Here is a 23,210-nt window from a genome sequence, read left to right as displayed (position 1 = left end):
GAAGAAACGCAATGCCCAAATCCATCGACTTCCAAGCGACCGTGTAAAAGCTTATAAGCAATGTCGAGCAACGTATAAAAAAGCTCTCTAACAATCATCCTAATGTACAGATTTCACGCATTCAAATGAATCATCCACGACGTCGATGCGACCAATTCGGACAAACGGTCCCATTTATCTAACGACGCGTTCCCCTCGAACTGAAAATCTCCGCGAACGGCCTATCGTCTACGCGAGGCAACGCTTGAAATTTGTTGGCCGATGTTATGGCAACGCGCACGTGGCGGTACTACACGCTTCGGGGCAAAGTCATTTTCATTTGATTTCAAGCTGAAAGCCTTTCCCGGCGACGCGACGCAACGCAAATTATGGGGTGGGAAACGTAGGTGCGACGCTGATACGCGGCGCTGTCGGACTAGCTTTTAAGGGGGCGAATTTAGATCGTAAACTACGAGTTGAAAGTTGCTCGGCATTATACACGGCAGCAGCTGTCTCGCCTACGCGGGGAATATAAATTATTCGTTCGGTCGGCGGGTAGACGTTTCGTGGCGTGACATGGATAGACCAGTAAAAGAGGCGGCCGCCACGTGGCTGAAATTATCGCCACCTCGTAATATCGGTCTCGTGCCTCTCGTCTCGCGATCCCGAGTGACCCGGCGTCGCGACGCCGGGTTATCGCACCCTATCCCAAAGAAACAATCTGGTTTTTCAGCCCCGCTCGTCGAATGTAGGTCGTCTTTTGGAATTTATCGCGGAAGCACCGAGCCACGCAGAACCGAACAACCGTCGTATAATGTATTCGAGCATGATCCGAAAAATTGTTGCGTGCCCCGTGTTCAACGCCGCATGGAATAGACAGAGTTGACCGACTTGCGATTAAAAAGCGCGCGACGCTCGAGAAAGCAGGAACCGCGAGACACGCGAGCTTCGTTGAAACTTTATCGCCGGAGGGGGATCGGCGCGTACGAACGTCGAAAAATATTTGAGAAGGAAATATTTCCTTTCGTTAGCAAATATGGTAATGTTTCTCTAATTGACGCCCAGATTGACCACAAAAACGGACAATTTGGAAAGAGGAGATAGGATTATTCGAGCCATGCAGCTCGTTTTTATAGTTGTTGACAATCGATAATCATAATAAACGAGCCACAAGACTCGAACAATCGTATCTCCTCTTCCAAAATTGTCTATTTTTGTGAAGAATCTGAGCGTCAATTAGGGAGACATTACTGTATTTTCGGTATATAGTAATGTCTCTCTAATTGACGCTTAGATTGTCCACAGAAATGGACAATTTGGGAAGAGAAGATAGGATTATTCGAGCCTTGCGGTTTATTTTTATAGTTATAAATTATCCGTAATTATAACAACGAGCCGCAAGGCTCGAATAATCGTATCTCCTCTTCCCAAATTGTCCATTTTAGTGGACAAGTTGAGCGTCAGTTAGGGAGACATTACTGTACTTGCGTACAGTGCGTACTACAGTAACTTCTCTCTAATTTGCGCTTGGATCGCGCACACAAATTGACAATTTGGAAAGAGGAGATACGATCAGTCGAGCCTTGCGGTTTATTTTTATAGTTATAAATTATCCGTAATTATAATAACGAGCCGCAAGGCTCGAATAATCGTATCTCCTCTTCCCAAATTGTCCATTTTAGTGGACAAGTTGAGCGTCAGTTAGGGAGACATTATTGTACTTGCGTACAGTGCGTACTACAGTAATTTCTCCCTAATTTGCGCTCGGATCGCGCACACAAATTGACAATTTGGGAAGAGGAGATACGATCAGTCGAGCCTTGCGGTTTATTTTTATTGTTATAAATTGTCCGTAATTATAAAAACGAGCCGCAAGGCTCGAATAATCGTATCTCCTCTTCCCAAATTGTCCATTTTAGTGGACAAGTTGGGCGTCAGTAAGGGAGACATTACTGTACGAACTTTCGACCGCGGTGTAAGTGCCTTCGTGGTTTTTACCGTTCGTCCACGTTGATCGTGTCCCTATTCGATTTATTTTCGTCGGACTTCCGGTTTCCACGGCACGCGGAAGAGTTTCCAAAGACCCTGTGTCACGCGTCGAGGAGGGTATCGATCATCTCGACGGCCAGCCGATACGTCGAGAAGCTGATAACCGCTCCCGAACTCGAGATATCTTGACTCACGAAAAAATCTATACACAAATTCTGCCTAATTGACGCACGGATTGCGCACAAAAAAAGATGGAAATCAGGGAGAATTTACCATACCTATCACGTACCTTGTAGCTCCGCGATTTTTTTTTACCTGATTCGCACCCAACAGACCATTTTGTGTTGTCTTTAGGGACTGCCGTTGATCCTTAGCATCGACACAGCAATAAATTACATAGACGTAGGACTAGCACAGGGAAATTCACAGAAACCCGAAATTTGGCATTTCGGGGAGAAATTACTGTACTTGAGTTCGTATTATTCTTTAGAATCGTTGCGATGCAAGGAACGTTTACACCGATATATTATATATGCGTCCGCTCGATCGTGAACGCTCGGACGGAAATGTTTCGTGTCAAAAAGCGAAATCCGGAGAAACAAAACCCTCGGACAGAGATTGCTTCCCTGCCGCGGAGCCATTAGCTTTGCTGCGTATGGAAAGGTCGTCGGCAAATTGTTAATAAAACGTTCAGCGGACCTTAAAACGGCTTTCCAACACGTAACCGGCGTTAGAGGATCTAGTTAAAGGTCGTTTAAGTTTTTAATAGCGCCGTTAAGAACGCCAGGCCTCTCGGTAAGCAACCGGGTAGAAAGTAGATTACGCGCCGCGTAAATCATATCGTAATGCCAACCGAACAACTGTGTACGCATCGAGGGAAACGCGAGAAGGGAAAGCAGTTCCATTTTTACGAGAAATAAATTGTGCCGCGCTGCTCGACGCTTGGTTTTGCTTAATGCCGCTATTAGGATATCAGGCTAGGTTATTGAGGGGAACAACACTGTGACGGATCGAAAAATCGATGCACCGTCTTGCGTCGTTTCGACCACTTGCCTTGACGAATACAGTAATGTCTCCCTAACTGACGCTCAGATTGCGCACAAAAATGGACAATTTGGGAAGAGGAGATACGATTATTCAACAACTATATACAACTATATATATAGTTGTTGTACGATTATTCAACAACTATATACAACTATATATATATAGTTGTACGATTATTCAACAACTATATACAACTATATATATAGTTGTTGTACGATTATTCAACAACTATATACAACTATAAATATAGTTGTTGAATAATCGTATCTCCTCTTCCCAAATTGTCCATTTTTGTGCGCAATCTGAGCGTCAGTATATATATAGTCACATTTTTTAAATTAAATTTTACATTATTACATTGATTCATGTTAAAAGAGTTGGTGAAAATGTAAATATTGCACTAGTAAATGAATTCAATTTCATACGCATGCAATGCAAAAATAATGCAACATCGAACCACTATGGTTGGAAAAAGTATCTTATTACTGTTGAAGTTAAAATGGCTTCGATTGCAAAGAGTTAATAATAATATATTATAATAATAGCTATTCAACGATTGCCAATAACTATAAAAACGAGCCGCAAGGCTCGATTAATCGCACCTCATCTTCCCAAATTGTCCATTTTAGTTTACAAGCTGAGCGTCAATCAGGGAGTATTTTCTGTACAATAACTCTACTCCATGATGATACTCCACGAATATCACAATTTTGCTGTGACATGAGTGGCGGGCTGCTATTGTTACGTCTATGTGATTTATCGATTTACTCGCTACGCCGATGCGAACGTTCGTCGGTGTCAGTCAAGCGTATGATGCGGCACGCGCCGCGGTTCCTTTGACTCGAATTCCCGGAAGACAACAGAAAATGGTCTGCCTAGGTGTGAGTCAGATAAGAAAAACCGCGGAGCTAGAAGGTACGTGTTAGGTACAGTAAATTCTCCCCAATCGTGCCTCAGTTTGTAAAATAAATGGACAACTTGAGAAGAGGGGATATTCAAGCCTCGCGGCTCGTTTTTGTAGGCATGAATCCATCGTTGTCGACTTCGTAGAGCCGAAACGTCCCTGAAAACCACCAGAAACTCGATCTTCGGTGAACCGTTTCTCATACGCGCTGAATAACGATCCCTAAATTCGTCCCTAAAGCGTAATAAAACTTTTCGTTGCAATGGAACATCGAGCGCATCGAATCTAATTAATATCTGCAGAATTCAAACCGGAGAACGCGTAAGCCTAATCAGACCCGAGCAAATTTTGTTTCAATTGAAAATAAGAAATAACCATTCCAAATACAGTAATTTCTCCCGGAAATTTCGGGTTGCTGTGAATTTTCCTATGCTAGTCCTATGCCTATACAATTTACTGCTACGTCGACGCGAAGGTTCATCGGAGTCAGTCAAGCGTATAATGCGGCACGCGCCGCGGTTCCTGCGACTCAAATTCTCGGAACCACGAAATGGCTGTTTGAGTGTGAGTCAGGTAAGAAAAACCGCGCAGCTAGAAGGTACGTGATAAGTACAGTAAATTCTCCCCAATCGCCCCTCAACTTGGTAAGAGGGGATACTCGAGCCTCGCGACTCGTTTTTGTAGTTGTTGATAATCGGCAGCTATAAAAACTAGCCGCGTGCTCGAATAATCGTGTACCCACTTATCAGGTTGTTAATTTTTTGTTTACAAGTTGAGGGGCGATTGAAGAGGATTTATTGTACTAGGTACGTGACCGTCGAATCGTGGCGTCTAGCCTACGAGTGACGGTCGAATAAAGGCATCTGGCCTACGAGTATCGGTCGAACGTAGGCCCGAATAGCATAACTTCACTGAAATTTTCTTTCGATCGACACATGTACATACCTTCTTTGACGTTGCCTTTAATATTTCATATGTGGTTCAGAATCGGTTTTTCTAATGCCTTTGTCGTTTATAAAATATGATGAATAAACATGGTCTAAAGCATGTTGTGTTTGGTCTCATTTTAATTGGAAAAATCTGACCAATATATTAAATAAAATTCTATGTATGAAATTAGAAATAAGAGAGTTACGACATCGTTTTTATTCTAGCATTACTATGCATATATTCATATTAATATACACCGGCATACTAGCCGCTGTCTTTTTTTGCCGACTGCCCCGAATTTCGTTCTCTCTCTCTCTCTCTCTCTCTCTCTCTTTGTCTCTCCATCTAGCTCTCTTTCTCCCTCTCTTTCTGTCTCTCCATCTAGTTCTCTCTCTCTCTCTCTCTCTCTCTCTCTTTGTCTCTCTCCCTCTGTCCCTTTCTCTCTCTCTCTCTCCCTTTCTCTCTCCCTCACGAGATGTCGGCGACTATAAAAACATGCCGCGAGACTCAAAGAATTTGTGATCCCTTGAAATGTACTTTGAATTCCGACTGCGCGACACTCGTGGAGAAATTACCGTATACTATAAATTGTAAATGATGATTTTAATTTTCAACAATTTTGAGATGCATCACTTCAAACGCCTGTGACTATATTCGAAATGAATAAGTGATAAAAAGAAAGCATACGGAATCATAGCTTAAATGTCCTATTAATAACTATTGATAAACGAATTATCCATTACGGCAATCTTTTTATGAAATGACGTTTCTCTGCTCTTCACAGAAATAGATTTTCTTTGAATTTAGTGACTGTATTTGAAATCGAAATTTTCATTCGAAATCTACGGGAAACGATAAATATCATATTATTAAACAAATCCAACTGTACACGATATCGGATCAATCACAATCTCTTTCCTGGAATACTTAAAATTTAACATAAATTTTCAAGATTAAAAATCTTCATACTACATTCTCCCCGTTTTCCGCCTATTCTGCAACATTTCAGCTTTGACGTAAAAAAAACGCTTTGTCTCATTTCTGTCAAACGTTCTTTGATCTTGACACCGGCTTTGTTCGACACTGTTACTCCGCTGCGCGACGTCTCGAAGACGACGGCGGGCTCGATTCATTCCGCGATTTCTCTCTTCTTGCAACGTACTCCCCCTTCGGTTGGGCTCCGCATGGAATCGCTGTATCGTTTTTTCGGGTATCGGAATTTTTCCGCACGCCGGGAGATTCGTTTTCAGCGGGGAAGAAGAGACACGGCGCAATGAAAAATCTTGTGAATCGTTATTTATAGGCTGGCAGATCTCGGATAGAGTCGGCTCGCTTCAAGGTATCTAGACCGGAAAGTATTCGCGATTCTCGGCGCGGTGGCCTGGACAGGTCGCTCGGGAGATTCTTTCGACGGAAAGGCCGGATTCCGCGGAGTAAAATACGGCCGCGTGCACCTACGCACCTTGAAGAACAACCGGAAGTACCGCAGGGAACGATGCGCGATAAACTTCCTCGGTAGAAATATTGCACAATTCTTTGCGAGCTTGTCCGGAGATAGAAAACAATTTATTGTATTTTCATATTTTGTCGCAGGGGTTACTGCGACGGTTTATATAAAATAATCCGAGAGAGTTTTTTTTGGTTTTTATATAACGAGAACTTTAATATAACTTGTAACAAAAGGCGATGAGGTACAGTGTGTAGAAGGTAAAGGTAAACGAGTGACGGATGAGACAGAAATATGAACACGTTGAGAGTCGGAGGAAAACTTGCTAACTGACGTCTCCCGGTCGAGAGGTCCTCGTATTTATTGGGGAGAGCGTATTGAAATTGGTAAGGGAAAGTCCTTGGGAAGGGCGAAGGCCTTTCCCGAAGATTTTCCGACCGGGGTGATCCGGGACCTATGGTCCGAAGCTGTGTCCCAACGTTTTTATTGTTTTATTGCGGTGTGTACGCCTTGCGTCGGGAAAACCCGAAAAAGGCATATGCACACCCCGCTTTTGAAGGACGTGTCTTTTTATGTCTGGTCCGCCACAATATCATTTTCCGTTCTTTTCGAAACCGATTTTGTTACAGTAGATGATGTTTCTTGTAAATGATACATTGCATCCCGTGGAACTTCGTGTACTCAATATTCCCTTCTAAATGAGCCGTTTATTTTGAAAGTGGCATAAGTCACTTTTTCAAAAAAATCGAGTTAATGGTAACACTAATTACAATTGAACGGTATCTTTTCATTTAAAAAAAAAAAAAAAAAAAGTTACTTATGCCATTTTCAAAATAAACGGCTCGTATATGTAATTTATTCGACAATTTTAGTAAATCACTGTCCTTTCAAAACATCACTTCAGTAAAATACGTTGGACAAAATTAATATATGTCAGTCATTTTTCTAAACTATTTATTTTGAAAGTTATTTTCATTACTTTACCGTAATGAAAAGTGGCGATTTTTTAATGTTTATACGAAATTATTTATACTGAGAAAAATATCAGTATCCCGAGATAACAAATATTATTATATGAGAAAACAATTGATTCAATAATACTATCATAAACAATAAAAAGGAGCAACAATTCTTCTAACAATATCGTGTCCGAATATTAATGCGAATCACTGCAGGTGTTTATGCAATGAAAAGTGAAAAAATAATAAGTAGAATAAAATGGCGTACAATATATTTCACTCGGACACGACTAAATTTACTCAAAATTTCATTTTGCAGCATGCATGCGTTACGCGAGCCCGCGACTGTCGCCTTTATGGATTTACGTGTTTCACGTGTTTTCTCCTTTTTCTTCTTACCATCTTTATATTCATCTATTTGTACCAGTGACGATACTAGTTGATTATATTACCAATAAATAAATAAAATAGAAGAATTATTCACTTGTTTCGCAACTGACTTGTACAGAGCGTCCAAAGACGTGCATGAAGACGACTGATAGGCGTAAAATAAACTTCGATGTCGCGCGAGTGCAAGAAATATTTTCGCAAACGGTTTTTAGAAGTTCGCGATCTGTGCGAGCGTGCGATCGATCGGCGGGACGTCGGATAGCATGAAAATATCGGGGACGAAAAATAGAAACGAAAGGTAAACGGTCGGTGCATAGCCAATCGAGCATCGTCCGGTCGACACGCGACAGGTGCACGATCCTTCGGAGGGATCGAAAAGGTGGGAAGCTCGTCGAAAATTTATGGAAATCGCGATAAAACGCGCGGCTCGATTCGAACGCCGCTCTCTAGCCCGCAATCGACGACGAGCTTAACTCCGGGCAAATCGCAAGCTCCCGGAATATGCTTCCCCATGGAGCAACGATACAGTATCGCGTATATATTTCGATCGTTTGATTCTCTATGGCCGGGGTTTACAACGCGGTCGACTCCTCGAGGAGTTCCACGCGGACGCGTTTCTTCCGTCTCCTTTATTCACCGGTGTTATCGGGACGGCTCCATCTTCGGGAAGCGTTTCGTCCCGCGGATCGAACGGCTTTGGCGCTGTGCAGTTCCGAAAAACCGCTATACGTAATTCGATGAAACGGTCGAACGCCGGATTACCTCGAACAGCACGCGAGCGGAATGCAAATTTTGCGATTTCGTGATGCCGGCAGGCGCCGCGTTCCCGTGCCCTTTGGCAGACTCGTGTAACTGCTTCAAAAAATCGATTTTTTTTCCTGCCCCCCGTTACGCCCGGAAACTGTGCTCCGGAAGTTGCACAGCGAAATCCGGCACGGTGACTTGCAAATTTAATCCGCGAAGTTAAAGAACTGCGAAGTTTTCATCGAAGAGTTTTCAGATATTTGAACCGCTCCGAGTTCGTGACAAAAGATCGTCTACCTTGGCTCATTTTTTAGACCCGAACCTCTACCTTCGTGTCCCCGAATTTGTCCTCTCGAAGTCTATTTCGCAACACAGAAAAAAAAAATTAGGAACTGAATTTTAATTTTTTGCCGAAGGATCCGCAGAATTTTTCCAAATTTTTCTTCCACGTCAGAATTATATTATTTTGATAATAAATGAAACATTCGCTACATAAATCTACCGAACGCCAATAGCGATCGACGTGTGTTGCTTCGTCATTTTTATAATGCGCCCTCGATACAAGAAAATCCAATCATTTCATGTGAAACAACAATAGACTCCAACATCACCGAAATCAGCTGGCAAACAATCTAATCAATATTGGAAACATATATACAACACAGGAAGACTGAAGAGAACCCAGCCCCATGAATTAATGACATACTAAAAATATCGAAAGGTAAAGGGTACACATAGGTGTCTCCCTTCCACCTGCTTTAATACATGTATCAAAATTACCGATAGACTTGTAAGAGTCTGGTGTAATTATAAATAATAATAAAATAAAAAAAATTTATGTGAAAGAGTTTTCATAGTAAAATCAAATTATTTTGAAAATAATGACCAGAATATCTACGATCGTGAGATTTCAAAGTTACCAGAAGAATTGCAAAAGATCGTAGAACAAACTGATTATACCGTTTTTATAGTAAATCAAATCATTTTGCCGAGAATGACCAGAATATCTACGATCGTGAGATTTCAAAGTTACCAAAAGAACTGCAAAAGATCGTAGAACAAACTGATTATACCGTTTTTATAGTAAATCAAATCATTTTGCCGAGAATGACCAGAATATATACGATCGTGAGATTTCAAAGTTACCAAAAGAATTGCAAAAGATCGTAGAACAAACTGATTATACCGTTTTTATAGTAAATCAAATCATTTTGCCGAGAATGACCAGAATATCTACGATCGTGAGATTTCAAAGTTACCAAAAGAATTGCAAAAGATCGTAGAACAAACTGATTATACCGATTTTATAGTAAATCAAATCATTTTGCCAATAATGATCAGAATATCTACGATCGTGAGATTTCGAAGTTACCAAAAGAACTGCAAAAGATCGTAGAACAAACTGATTATACCGTTTTTATAGTAAATCAAATCATTTTGCCGAGAATGACCAGAATATCTACGATCGTGAGATTTCAAAGTTACCAAAAGAACTGCAAAAGATCGTAGAACAAACTGATTATACCGTTTTTATAGTAAATCAAATCATTTTGCCGAGAATGACCAGAATATATACGATCGTGAGATTTCAAAGTTACCAAAAGAATTGCAAAAGATCGTAGAACAAACTGATTATACCGTTTTTATAGTAAATCAAATCATTTTGCCGAGAATGACCAGAATATCTACGATCGTGAGATTTCAAAGTTACCAAAAGAATTGCAAAAGATCGTAGAACAAACTGATTATACCGATTTTATAGTAAATCAAATCATTTTGCCAATAATGATCAGAATATCTACGATCGTGAGATTTCGAAGTTACCAAAAGAACTGCAAAAGATCATAGAACAAACTGATTATACCGTTTTTATAGTAAATCAAATCATTTTGCCGAGAATGACCAGAATATCTACGATCGTGAGATTTCAAAGTTACCAGAAGAACTGCAAAAGATCGTAGAACAAACTGATCGTATCGTTTAAAAAATGTATATTATTCATAATTCATTTTCCCTCGGTAAAACGAAACGGTGCAATAAATTCAACAATTTAAAAATAGCAAATGCGAGACCAGCCATTTCGAACGGCACGGTACGTTCAGTGTTAACAGGCACAGCGGTAAATACCAAATGGCGAACGTCGGACGCCTATGACGCTGCCGGCGAACACATTACCGTTAATCCTTTTTTAACACGCGTGGCGGAAACAGCGATTGGTAGGTGGAGGACGACGACGACGACGGGAGGGTGGTTGCGTGGACAAGGCGAGAAGAACAATGAGAGGAAAGTAGCGGTACTCACAATACGTTTCGCGCATGAGTCGATCGATGGTATCCTGCTTCAGTTTGCTATTCTTCTTGCCCATGTTTCTCGGAGGGTTTGCCTGTGGCCGGTGCTTTAACGCGTTGTCCCACTCGACGCTGGCTCGTCGCCGGCTTTTCTCGGTCGCTGCGAGCTCCGAAAGCGGTCTCACCGCTCGGCCCGCATCTTTCGCTTTCGTCGAAGATCCTCGGAATTCAAAAGCCCGGTCGAAGCTCTCAGCCCCGGATTGCAGAGCCGGCCACCGAAAACTCGACGGCCACGGGACAGAGTTTCGGGCCGAAAAGCTTCGGAAGTCTTTCGACTTTCTTCTCGGTTCCGCTGGCGAAACTTCCGCGAGCGACACTCGAGGGTGCTCCCAGCCTTCTCCTCGTGCTCGGACGACTTTTTCTCCTGGAAGGTGACTCTACGGGGCCGTCGGACGCGCTAATCTATCGAGTTATCGAGTATTTCTGGCGCATCAGTCCGTCCTCGATGGCCGTCTGGAAAATTTCGAAAGCTGTCGGTGTCGGCGCGACGGTTCGTGTCGCGTCCGAGTCGCTCCGGAACGGATCGGGAACCGGTCACGAACCGCGAGGGGATCTGCGCCTTCGTAAACGGAGTTCCGGATAGTTCCCGCGGTTCCATTTTCCCTCCCGTGCACGAAATCCGCGAAATTTCGGACCCGGCACGCACGAACCGTGGCTATTATAAGCCTGGCAAAGGTCGCGCGGACTGACTACCAGCTGATAGCCCCGATCTACCGGTGCCACGGACCGTCGCGACGTCCTCGAAATGTCACCGGATTTATTAAATGAACATCCCTGCTTACAAAAACCGGAGCGTCCTTTTCAAGACGCGTTGCATTTATTCAGCGCGGAAGAAAGTTACGCGCCGCGGAGGGTCGCGCGATGCCGCAGGACCTTGCTCGTTAATTATGTAACACCAGCTGACAGAGGGGGTGTTCGCCAGCGTCGCACGCGCGAACTGCTTTTCAAATACGCATATGGAATTGTACGTTCTTTAGAGTTGTGTTAACGCTAAACCTACCGCGGTCAAAGCGACCGCTTTCTTATTTGGCAATTCTGCAAAGTTCCGAGACGCTTTCGTGGAAAACGCTTGAATAAGTTATATTATTGAGACAAGTTTTGTAATAAAAACTTTACAAAGTCTGAAGAAATTCGGTCTTCTCACTTTTGTGAAGCAGTACGTGCCAGTTAGTATTACTGCTTGGTATTACTATATTGGTAGATTTAGTGTTAACTTGCAGTGATAACTTAGGGTCAGGCGTTGAAAACGGTCGTGATATCGGTTTCGGTTCTTGAAACAGTTATGGAGCACAGACAAAAGTCTCATGACTGTTATAAGGAATATCGGTTCTCGCTTATGTCGGTTTTTTGGGTTCGGTCCTTCAGAATTGACGTTATATTAAATAATAAAATAACCGTTACTTCTCGATTCTTGGTTTCGGATCCGTGTGAGTGATGTAAAGTATTACAAAGATGTGAGATTACTAATACATATACGGAATTGTATGTTCTTTAGATTTGCATTAATTTGAAGTGATAACTTGGGGCGAGGCGTTGAAATCGGTCGTGATATCGGTTTCACAGATAAAAGAGCACAGACAAAAGTCTCATAACTGTTACAAGGAATATCGGTTCTCGCTTATGTCGGTTTTTTGAGTTCGGTCCTTCAGAATTGCCGTTATATTAAATAATAAAATAACCGTTACTTCTCGATTCTTGGTTTCGGATCCGTGTGAGTGATGTAAAGTATTACAAAGATGTGAGATTTATTGCGAAAAGTAGAGCTACAGTAATGTCTCTCTAATTGACGCTCAGATTGTCCACAAAAATGGACAATTTAGGGAAAAGAGAGACGATTATTCAAACCTTGCGGTTCATATTTATATTTACGAATTATTGAGAACTATAAAAACGAGCTACATGGCTCGAAGAATCGTATCTCCTCTTCCCAAATTGTCCATTTTTCTGCATATTTCTGCATAATCGGAGCGTCAGTTAGCGAGACATTACTGTATAACCGAAACTCGAAACCGAAAAATAACAGTTACTGTATAACTGTGTGAAGATATTATCGCTTATGAAAATTAGTAAAACTAATTATTGTACAATATGTTGCGACGATAATTTCGGTCTTCTCGTTGGTATACATGGTGTCCCAAAAATATCTCGCAATCCATAAATAGTGGATTCCCGAGATCATTCGAAGCAACTTTTTCCTTAGCGAAAATGCAATCCGCGGCTTCGTTTACGAGTTATCAACGAAAAACACTGACCAATGAGAGGCAAGATCAGCTGACGCGAGACGGCCGAGCCAATGAGCGGAACTGGCCTTCGTGCGCTCGTTGGCTGTGCCAGCAACGTCGCGCCAGGCGAGCTCTTCTCTCATTGGTCAGTGTTTTTCGTTAATAACTCGTAAACAAAGCCGCGGATTGCATTTTCGCTAAGGAAAAAGTTACTTCGAATAGCCTCAGGAATGTCCTCGAGCCGTTCAATATCTATTTCCGGGTTGCAAGAGATTTTCGTGTCCCGCAGAACCGATGCAATATTATCGTTTCTTCGGCACAGAAACCGAAATAATCTAAAACCGATACACCTTGTAACAGTTCCGAAATCTTCCCGGTTCTTTACAACAGTTTCAGTCGGAACCGATGATATAATAGTTCGAAGCGGATGTTTTCGGAATTTTTTCCAATCGTTGCTTATAACAGGAATCGAAAGATCCCATCCCTGGGAATCGAATTTCTCGGTTTCTTTATCGACAACGTCCGATCGAATGGCCCAGTTTGGAGAAACTCCCGAAGACACCGTGCTTGTTTTATCGTTTTCTTTACTTCCTCGGACGCGCCGGTTTCATCGAATCCGTGCTGCTATTAATTTGTCTTCGATCCACCCGCGGGTGAAATGTTCCCGTCGCGAAATGTTGCGATTGTTCGACGAAATGCATTTTAGGCGAGCTGGTCGTATAAACGGGATCGAAGGCAATTGGAATAAGAAGACGCGTAGGTACACGTCGAATCGAGCGCGTGGATGGATTATCGTCGACGCTGGCGTGCGCGGATGGAAAGTAAATCCCGGACGTCGGACGGTGAAAAACGGCGGCAGAATGGCCGGGCGGGAGGCTGTCGTTGATAAATGGTCCGAAGGAAAGGAAACTCTGGATTACAAGCGAAAGAATTAAAGGCGGCTGCCGATTGTTCCCGAAGTTGAACGTGATCGACGATTAAACCCCTGGGATGATGGCTGAAAGACGCTTTTACATAGCTTCGCGTGAATAGAAAAAAAAAGCAACGCCGGAAAGAACCTTCGAGGAACGCGCGATTCTGTAAAGTTCCCCCGAGAAAAAAAAACTCTCAAGGTTCTCTTTTCTTTTTTCTTCTTTTTTCTGTTCCTTTTTTCTTTGTGTTGCTTCGCTCGGGAGCGAAAGAAAAGAGAGGAAATCGCGAACTGTTTCTCTCGCCGAATGTCGGGGAGACGAAAGGGAATCCCGATAGTTCCGCAAGTCCTAACACGCCGGTTCATCGCTATTACATTAATCTCCCTGGGAATAATTGCTTCGTTGCTCGTTGCATTATTCAGCAACGTTTCGCTGTAGGATAACGAGATATGAAACCGCGCGAAGGCAATCCATTTACCATTTACATAGCCGGGGGTTTGCGTTTCTCTTTTGAAGGCCGAACGCGCCGCCGATGGCCGTCCGCCATTCGCCGATTTTCTTATCTGCGGAGCGACCGCGGGAAAACTGTCTTTTTGTCGTCCTCGTTCGCCGAGCGAACCGGGAAGAGACGTCACCGCAGAACCTCGCACAGCGTCCCCGTAATTAATGCGAATTTCCTTTCATTAGTCTTCTACGCGGGGTTCTCTAGCTCAAGACGGCGGCTGGGCGGAGGGGGAAGTGAGTGCGCGGGGGAAAAAGCATGTCGAAAAACGCAGGACAAAGTTCTCTCTTGCACAGTGTGCTTCGCTTTCAAGGCGGAACTTATGAACTTTTAAACTCGTTTTTAACGAAGACGAAGCTTCTGTAAACAAATTTTACACGCGTAGAAGAAAAAAAGTGAGGAAACGATGTACAAAACAGCGTTTTATGCGTTAGAGCAACGGAGCCGGTTATTGTACTAATCAACTGCTGTGACATTGTTTTGTTTTATGGTATAATTAACTTTATATTTATCGAACGAGACATTTATTACATTTATTACATTTATTACATTTTCCTTATTCCTTTATTCTGTTTATATTTGAATGAAATATTTTTGTTTCTTCTTTCATTTCGTTCATTTTTTTGATAAAGAAATTTTTTCCTCCTTTTATTTTGTTTATTTTCGAGTAGAAAAATGTAATGTAGCTTACTCGATGAATACAGGGTGTCCCAGTAACTCTGTTACAAAGCGATATCTCCATTATCGTCAACGATACGCGGAAACGCTTGAGGAAAAAATTGTTTGGTTCGAAGGGACACGTGTTGTGGTGGAAATTATTTTTTTGTAAAGGTTATATTCTTCGAGATTTCAAGGTCATCGATGTTTCTTCAAATGGAATTACATATTTCGATCATTATATCATGATAGCTAAGATCAAGACGAATCTAATAACCTATAATACCATAACCTTCGTGTGACCTTGGGTACGAAAAATAAAATCAAGACATTTATTAATTCGATTATGAAAACTCTGACAGAGCTCCATACTCCGTACCAAAACGTTATACCAAAAAGCGTGATGTCTACCGAAAGGAACATAACATATATATATAAACATGCTGGCATTTGGTATCAATAAACGTGTTGTCCATGTCTAAAAATTTCTTTATTTTTCATGGTCACACGAAGGTCATGGTATTACACGTTATTAGATTCGTCTTGATCTTAGCTATCATGATATAATAATAGAAATATGCAATCCCATTTGAAAAAACATCGATGACCTTGAAATCTCAAAAAATTTGACCTTTACAAAAAAATGATTTCCACCACAATATGTGTCCCTTCGAACCAAACAATTTGTTCCTCAAGCATTTCCGCGTATCATTAACGATAATGGAGATATCGCTTTGTAATACAGTTACTGAGACACCCTGCATAAACAAACCAAAGGCGCACCGATCGGTCACCCAACACTACCCTATTTTCAAGTCGTTACTTGCATCGCAGGCAACTGAACAATTTCGCGTATTGAACCTAATATATCGAAAATTATAAGATTATTGTTGGATACTAGAATTTAGGATCCACGGGAAACTATGATCTACGCGAGGCGAAGGTCTTGGCGCTTTGTGAGAGGCAACAACGACAAGGTTCGGAACGATATCGGACGGTGATCGGAGTCCTGTTCAGCCGGAAGTTTGCGTGGAAGGGCGTCGATACGGAATCGCCCTCTCGTACACGTCGGGGGGGAAGTCGCGGTTTCGACCTATTCGAGCGATTAGGTGTCGGGTGACTGGGTGACCCGATTCGATCGCGAAGCGGGTCGCACCGGTCGCGCGGGCGGGACGCGCTCGGCCTGCGTTGCCGCGGTTCGTGGGCCGTCTACAAGCCTGTACCCAAAGGACTTACGTGGAAGTTGACCGGCAAAGTGGCCTCGCCGTGTCCTTGACCCCGGACGCCCTCCCGAGGCCCTTTCAAGCACTTCCGAGCCCTTCGAAACCTCTCGCCGGCCACTTTTCCTCCACTCAGACTGCGAGAAAGTTAAGGGTCTCCCTAGCGAGACGGATTGTAAAAGTCGAAATTGTTTCCGTTCTTTCTTCGCTGCTCGAAAACAGATACCTCGGCCGTTGAGAATAGAATTTCATCGATCGTGCCGACTTCGAATTGAATCAACCGGGCGTTCGCACTCTCGGAAATTGTCGTGTATTCTTAATCGAGGAGCGGTAGCCTGTTACCTCGGAACACGGGGTATCTAGGAAATTCTCTTAAATATTCTATAAGGATTTATTGAAGCACTGTTAACCCTCAACTGCTGCTACATTTTGTAGCGACGATTTAATTTTCTATGTTTTCATTCTTTTGTACGGCGTTCCACAAATGTGTTCGTACATCTTTTAAAACGCAATAACTATTTTAAAACTGAACCAAATGACTCGAATTTTCTTTTAGATGATAAAAGGACTAGTGTACTAGACGATGACTGAAATGCCTTTTTTTGCTTAATTTTTCTATTACTTGGAATGAAAAGAAGAAATTAGAAACCCTTGTTTTTTAACTCTTTTATCTGAGCTTGTAACGAAAATTTAAAAAATGTCTTTCGTAGATCACGGTAACTTTTGTTACAGTAGATGAAGTTACTTGTAAATGATACATTGCATCCCGTGGAACTTCGTGTTCGCAACATTCCCTTCTAAATATTGCTCTCGACTCCATAAGTACAGTAAATTCTCCCTAATTAACGCTCCGATTGTACACATAAATCGACAGTTTCGATCCTTGCTGCTCGTTTTCATAGTTACCGATTGTCAACAACTATAAAAACGAGCCGCAAGGCTCGAGTAATCGTATCTCCTCTTCCAAAATCCTCCATTTTTGTGCACGATCCGAGCGTCAATTAGGGAGAATTTACTGCAATTCGCGAAATTCAAGGAACCGGTCTAAAAATGGTCCATCATTTTTCTGTCATTAAATGATTGTTCTTTGGTTAGAAAATTATAACGTACAGTGACTCGCATTAATATTCGGACACGATATTGTTAGAAGAATTATTGCTCCTTTTCATTGTTTATGATAGTACACAAAAATCAATTGTTTCCTCATATAATAAAGCACTTCTTAAAGTAAGTAGAAACATAAATTTTGTTTATTTATCGTACATGTTCTTTTGTATAATAAGCGATAAAGAAGATTGTGATAAAATTTAGCGTCGCAAAAATATTCGGACAGTGAATGAATCACATTAATTTTATATAAAATGAAAATCTTTTTAATCGTGTTATCATAATATTAATATTTTGTCGGTCGACCCTTTTGTTTTATTACTTCGTGTAATCGCTCGGGCATGTTACAGATGATTTTATTTAAATAATCCGACGAAATCCATTTCCATTCGTCTAACAAACGTTGTTTTATCTCCGTTGTTGTCTTTGTAGGTGTTGTACGAATTTTGCGGTCCAATTGATCCCATAAATTTTCAATTGGATTTAAAACAGGCGATCGAGGAGGAGGATGCAGTACTTTTGAACAATTGTATAATAAATATCCCGGTACAATTCTGGCCTTGTGTTTAGGATCATTGTCCTGATAAATCTTTAAACTGCACGTATAGTACTACTTACTTTAAGAAGTGCTTTATTAGATGAGAAAACTCAATAAAAAATATAAAAAAACTCAATAATGCTATCATAAACGATAAAAAGGAGCTATAATTCTTGTAACAATATCGTGTCCGAATATTAATGCGAGTCACCGTGATCTACGAAAGACATTTTTTAAATTTTCGTTATAAGCTCAGATAAAAGAATTAAAAAGAAGGGTTTCTAATTTCTTCTTTTCATTCCAAGTAATAGAATAATTAATGTGAGTCACTGTACATGTGGAAAATTTTATTCTGTATTTACTAGTCTCCCTATCATCTAAAAAAAAATTCAAGTCATTTACTCCAGTTTTGGAAAATTGACTGCGTTTTAAAAGGTGTACGAACACTCTCGTGGGCCACTGTACATTATGTCGGAGTTATGTTCGACGATGCGAATGACAGATTACGATTGAATATTTTCGATATAATCGCAGTCTTGTTTCTTTTGTTTCCAGATCCAATTTCATATTTTTGCCATTCGAGTACCAGAGCCGAGATCGAGTTTGAAAATAATCTATTACAAAACATTTCCGTAACTTTTAAAGGATATTGTTATTTATCACGGAATTATATTTAATATACAACACATTAGCTAAAAATACGCTGCGAACGCAGTGTTTATCTGGAATTAGATTAACGCATCCTTTCGCACTTTTTATTTAGGGTATATAGGGAGAACCCGGTATACTAGTCATTATCGCGAAAATCAATATATCCGTTAAAGGTGAACTATATAGATCAAGGCTACAATATCGAAACGTTCGAAAGAAGTCGAACAGATATCGCGATCGCGATTATTTTACAGTAATTACCAAAGATCGTTATACAGAAAGTTTCGAGGTTTAAACCACGCGAGAACAAACAAACCGACAGCGTGTATCGGTACGCGATAGCGTCTCTCCGACCACTGAAAATCAGCGGTGTCGTGTCGGCGGGATCCGATTCCCGACGCTCAAATGATCCAGAATTAATCGAAAGTTGATAACCGGAAGTTCGCGGCTGTCTCAACGCGTAAAAGCCTCCGGCGCGCGGCCGGCCGATTAAAAGTAAATGGACGCGGCGGCAAATCGAATGAAATTTTCCCAGAGAATTTCGCGACTCGATTAACGGATTATTTCAATGGACCGGCCCCTGCGCGACCGTGCGGCGAGTTTACTTTCCGAGGGCCCGAGTGAAAATTTCCCGAAGACCTGTAATTGCCGCGGGGGCGGGCAACAGTGGATTTCCGGTGTCGCGCGTTCCCGTAGTTCCGCGTCGAAATTACGCTCAGTGAAAACAAACAGGCCGCGCACACCCCCCGTGTCACGGTCCTGCCGACGGCTGCCTCGGAAAACTTTCAAAAAATACGGCCGTGTTTCTGCGCGAATCCGTAGAAATTCCGCTATCGATCGGCAGTTTTCCGGTACGTGCGGCCCATTCATAAGGCAGACGAGATATCGACGCGGCTCGATCCGGCAGACCGTACGCCGCCGCGGCTCTACTCCCCTCGTAAAATAGCAACGAAGGGAAATTATCGTCGGCCATCCGTCGTTCCACCTACACAGCCCGGTTCTCCGACCACGCGACCTTTCGTCGGACCTAACTGCGGCGAGGAAAGCATACGTGGCTCGATTAAAGGCAAACGCGCCGCGCCGCAGCAGCCCCTGGTCTGGAAATCGCGGAATCGAAAACGCGACGATCACGGCTGAATGCGACCGTACACTCGCGCAGCCTATCAGCATCGCCGTCTCAAACTGAATCCGCGTTAACCTTTTAGGCACGACGCGCTATTATAGTGGCTTCCGTGGATAGCATCATTTAGGACGACACGCCACTATAGTGGCTTTCGCGGATGTCATCTTTCAGAACGACACGCTACTATAGTGACTTCCGCGGATATCATCTTTTAGAACGACACGCCACTATAGTGGCTTTCGCGGATGTCATCTTTCAGAACGACACGCCACTATAGTGGCTTCCGTGGATGTCATCTTTCAGAACGACACGCTACTATAGTGACTTCCGCGGATATCATCTTTTAGAACGACACGCCACTATAGTGGCTTTCGCGGATGTCATCTTTCAGAACGACACGCCACTATAGTGGCCTTCGCGGATGTCATCTTTCAGAACGACACGCTACTATAGTGACTTCCGCAGATATCATCTTTCAGAACGACACGCCACTATAGCGGCTTTCGCGGATGTTATCTCTCTGGACCACGCGCCACTATAGTGGCTTGCTCTAGTAGCACACTCGCTCATCGTTTGAACCAAATAATCGTCTTCATATGCATTATTTCACACTTCTTTTGTCTTCGCATCGATTTACAACAGTCTACAAGGTGTTCCAAAAATGTCTCGCAATTCGGAAATGGCGGGTTCCTCGGATCATTTGAAGCAACTTCTTCCTTTACGAAAATTTTCTCCGAGGCACCGTTAACGAGTTATTAACGAACAAACAGCGACCAATAAGAATCGAGTACGGCTGACGCGAGGCGGTCCGGCCAACCAGCGCGCGAAGCCCAGTTCCGCTCGTTGGCTCGATCGCCTCGCGCCAGCCGAGCTCGCCTCTCATTGGTCACTGTTTTTCGTTAATAACTCGTTAACGGTGCCTCGGAGAACATTTTTGTAAAGGAAAAAGTTGCTTCGAATGGCCCGAGGAACCCGCCACTTTCGGATTGCGAGACATTTTTGGAACACTCTGTATATACAGACAGAATATACAGTATCAGACTCTGTACAGTACATATCAGACTCCGCCGCGTCCAGAGAAATAGCCTCGCGCAGAATTCAGCCGTACCTAAAAGGTTAAATATGTATACACCCGCTATTTACTTATTTATTCCCGCGGAAACGAACTCGATTGCGAGACTGCGACGAAAGTCAAACTGCGTTCAAGTACTACTTTACTCGGTTTCGCGAAGACCTCGTATTTGCACGAACGCCGCGGGTTATGAATATTTAGCCGGTGGAGCGAGCAAATGAATTTTCTTTGCCTATTTTCGGAAAGCGACGAAGCATTTCTAATTATGCGCTTGGTCGACGAGCCAGCCGATCGGATTTCGACGAATGCGAGCAAGCGGAAGCTCGCATTTCCGAAATTCGGGTTCCGTGTTCCGGGTTGCAAAAAATAAAAGAACCGGCCACGTTGGACATAAACAGGTGTCGCGGACAGGGTGCGCGTGAACGACGGGGGGGGAGGGGGAGGGAACACCAGCCGAATGCGATAAACGGGGAGCGTGCACGCATGCTGAAGCCGAAACAGGACGAGAAGGCTAACGGGAACGACTGCAGGATGGAACCAGATTGTCCAGCACCGTGACTCGAGCGTTATCGGATTATTGGATATTCCGGTCTATTGGCCGATATTCCCAGAAGTAAAGGCGATTGCTGCCTACTCTTGGCACGCTGCTCCGTCGCGCCAATAATGCGACTCGTCCAAATTATTGTACCAATTATCGACGGGTTTAATAGACTTCCCAGACAGTGACGCACCGTCGTCGAACGCCGTCGGCCCTATCGCCCGGCCAGACGCGAATCCCGTTAACGAACTCCCTCATTAACGAACCGCCGTGGTTTCCTAGACTGGATGTACGTGCACCTTTTGCTTTGGTTCCTCGTGACGGATGATCCGTAAGACGAGACGGTGTGTTCGTCGGCGGATCATCCGCGACGATCGTCCAAAAAATAAGGTGCAAATTCATCGTCCCGTCGACGTTTTATGAGAGAAACTTTATTACTTTCCGGCGTTTCTTGCTTAACACGTACACTGCCGTATCTGTCGTTCGATTCTTCGTTGTTTCCGGAAGGAATTGCCGGGACCCGTGACGGAGATTTCCGGTGATAATCCGTCGAGCACGAATGTTATTCCGTTCTTTGAACTCGGAATAAAATTCTGTTCTCTTGTCGACGATGTTCGAGCATCCGAGTAAATTTAGCCACGCGATAAATATAAATTCTGTTTTCCCTCTCCAAGAAAAAGTTATAATCGCGTGTGAAAAATGTAGCGATGCGTTGAAGAGTCGTAGAGAATCGAGATAATTCAACGAATCATGCCGGAAGGCTGATGCTCAAGTACCCGGTGAATGTCGCATGTTTCGCGGATTTTTATTTCCGCGAAGCCGCCGTCCCAGAAGTTCGTTTACCATTAAACCAGCTACATAATTACGAATACACGACAGACGCGGCGGCGTAATCGTTTCACACGGCGTTAATAATCGCCGGCTTATCGCAACGGCGCGTTTCGTCGGTATTTCACCGTGAAAGCGAGCACTTGTACCTGTGCGTTTCTGCCCGGGGGCCACTCGTTGCACGCTGTAACGCCGACGTAACGCTTTATGAAAGCTGTAACCTGTGGCCGGTGTTTTCCGGTTCGTGTAACACGAGCGCGCGTTACACCGCGATACAAAGTGGACCGATAAAAGCAGAGTTTCTCTCATGATTTCTTATTTCGACGGGACAGCATAGAGGTGCGCCAATACGATTGGCATTTTAATCCGATTCTAACTCTGATCGAGGCTCCTGGCACGTGGGGACACGTGATAACAGCTCGATCCAAAGTACGAGAGGATCGTCGTCCCGTTCATCGGAAGAAGGGAAGACTGGTCCTGCGACTGATTCGAGTCGATCGGTTCCGGGTATCGAATCGAAACGCCGTCGCGCCCCCGTTTCCGCGTCGCGTCAACGGAGCCACGATTTCGTTGCTCGATGTCGGAGAGGATCGGAGGAACGCCGCGGGCACAGGCGAAACGCCTGTGGAAAAATCGGCACGCGACGGTATCGTGCGCGTTTTCCCGTCGACGCAGCCATCGAACGATCGTCGCACTGGTGTCTCGGGAGACTGTACGCAGGACTCGCTTCGGAAACGAACGCGTGGTCGCGCGAGGATCGCCGATGCCTCCGCCATCGTTCGAATGGTCGCGATCGGCCCGCGGGGCCCGACAGAAGGGATCGCGACACTGGCTCGAATGTAGGCAGGGATACAGGTCCGTGATATACCCGTCCGGTGTCTCGGCGAATCGCGAGATATCGATCGTCACTGTGAATCGTCGAGTTCCGCGATCGGTCGCGAGCGGTTTTCCCTCGCGGTTCGAGCCGGCAGGCCTCGGTCGGCTCGCGAGACTCGGTCCGGGCCTCGGAGCGGCCGCTTTTCATTCATGAATCCTCACCGTTGTCGAGAAACGATCGCTGAGAGAACGCGAACCAGTGACGTCATAGCGTCGCGGCGCCTGGCG

At 43.7% G+C, this 23,210-nt stretch overlaps 1 protein-coding gene across 1 annotated transcript in view; it reads right to left on the bottom strand.

The window, feature by feature from the left end:
* The window catches only part of LOC117222699 (frequenin-2), a 78,387-nt gene extending 55,177 nt beyond the window's left edge, over positions 1–23,210 (bottom strand). The window contains exons 1-2 of the mRNA XM_033474548.2: positions 23,145–23,210; positions 10,691–11,190 (exon numbers count right to left, since the gene is read on the bottom strand). Coding sequence (XP_033330439.1) covers positions 10,691–10,754 — 64 coding nt within the window. The 5' untranslated portion in view covers positions 10,755–11,190; positions 23,145–23,210. The remainder of the gene's footprint in view (positions 1–10,690; positions 11,191–23,144) is intronic.

This window comes from Megalopta genalis, chromosome 1, assembly GCF_051020955.1.
Source record: "Megalopta genalis isolate 19385.01 chromosome 1, iyMegGena1_principal, whole genome shotgun sequence".
NCBI lineage: Eukaryota > Metazoa > Arthropoda > Insecta > Hymenoptera > Halictidae > Megalopta > Megalopta genalis.
The sequence above is the reverse complement of the archived record's forward strand: the minus strand, read 5'-3'. Positions and strand labels throughout refer to the sequence as shown.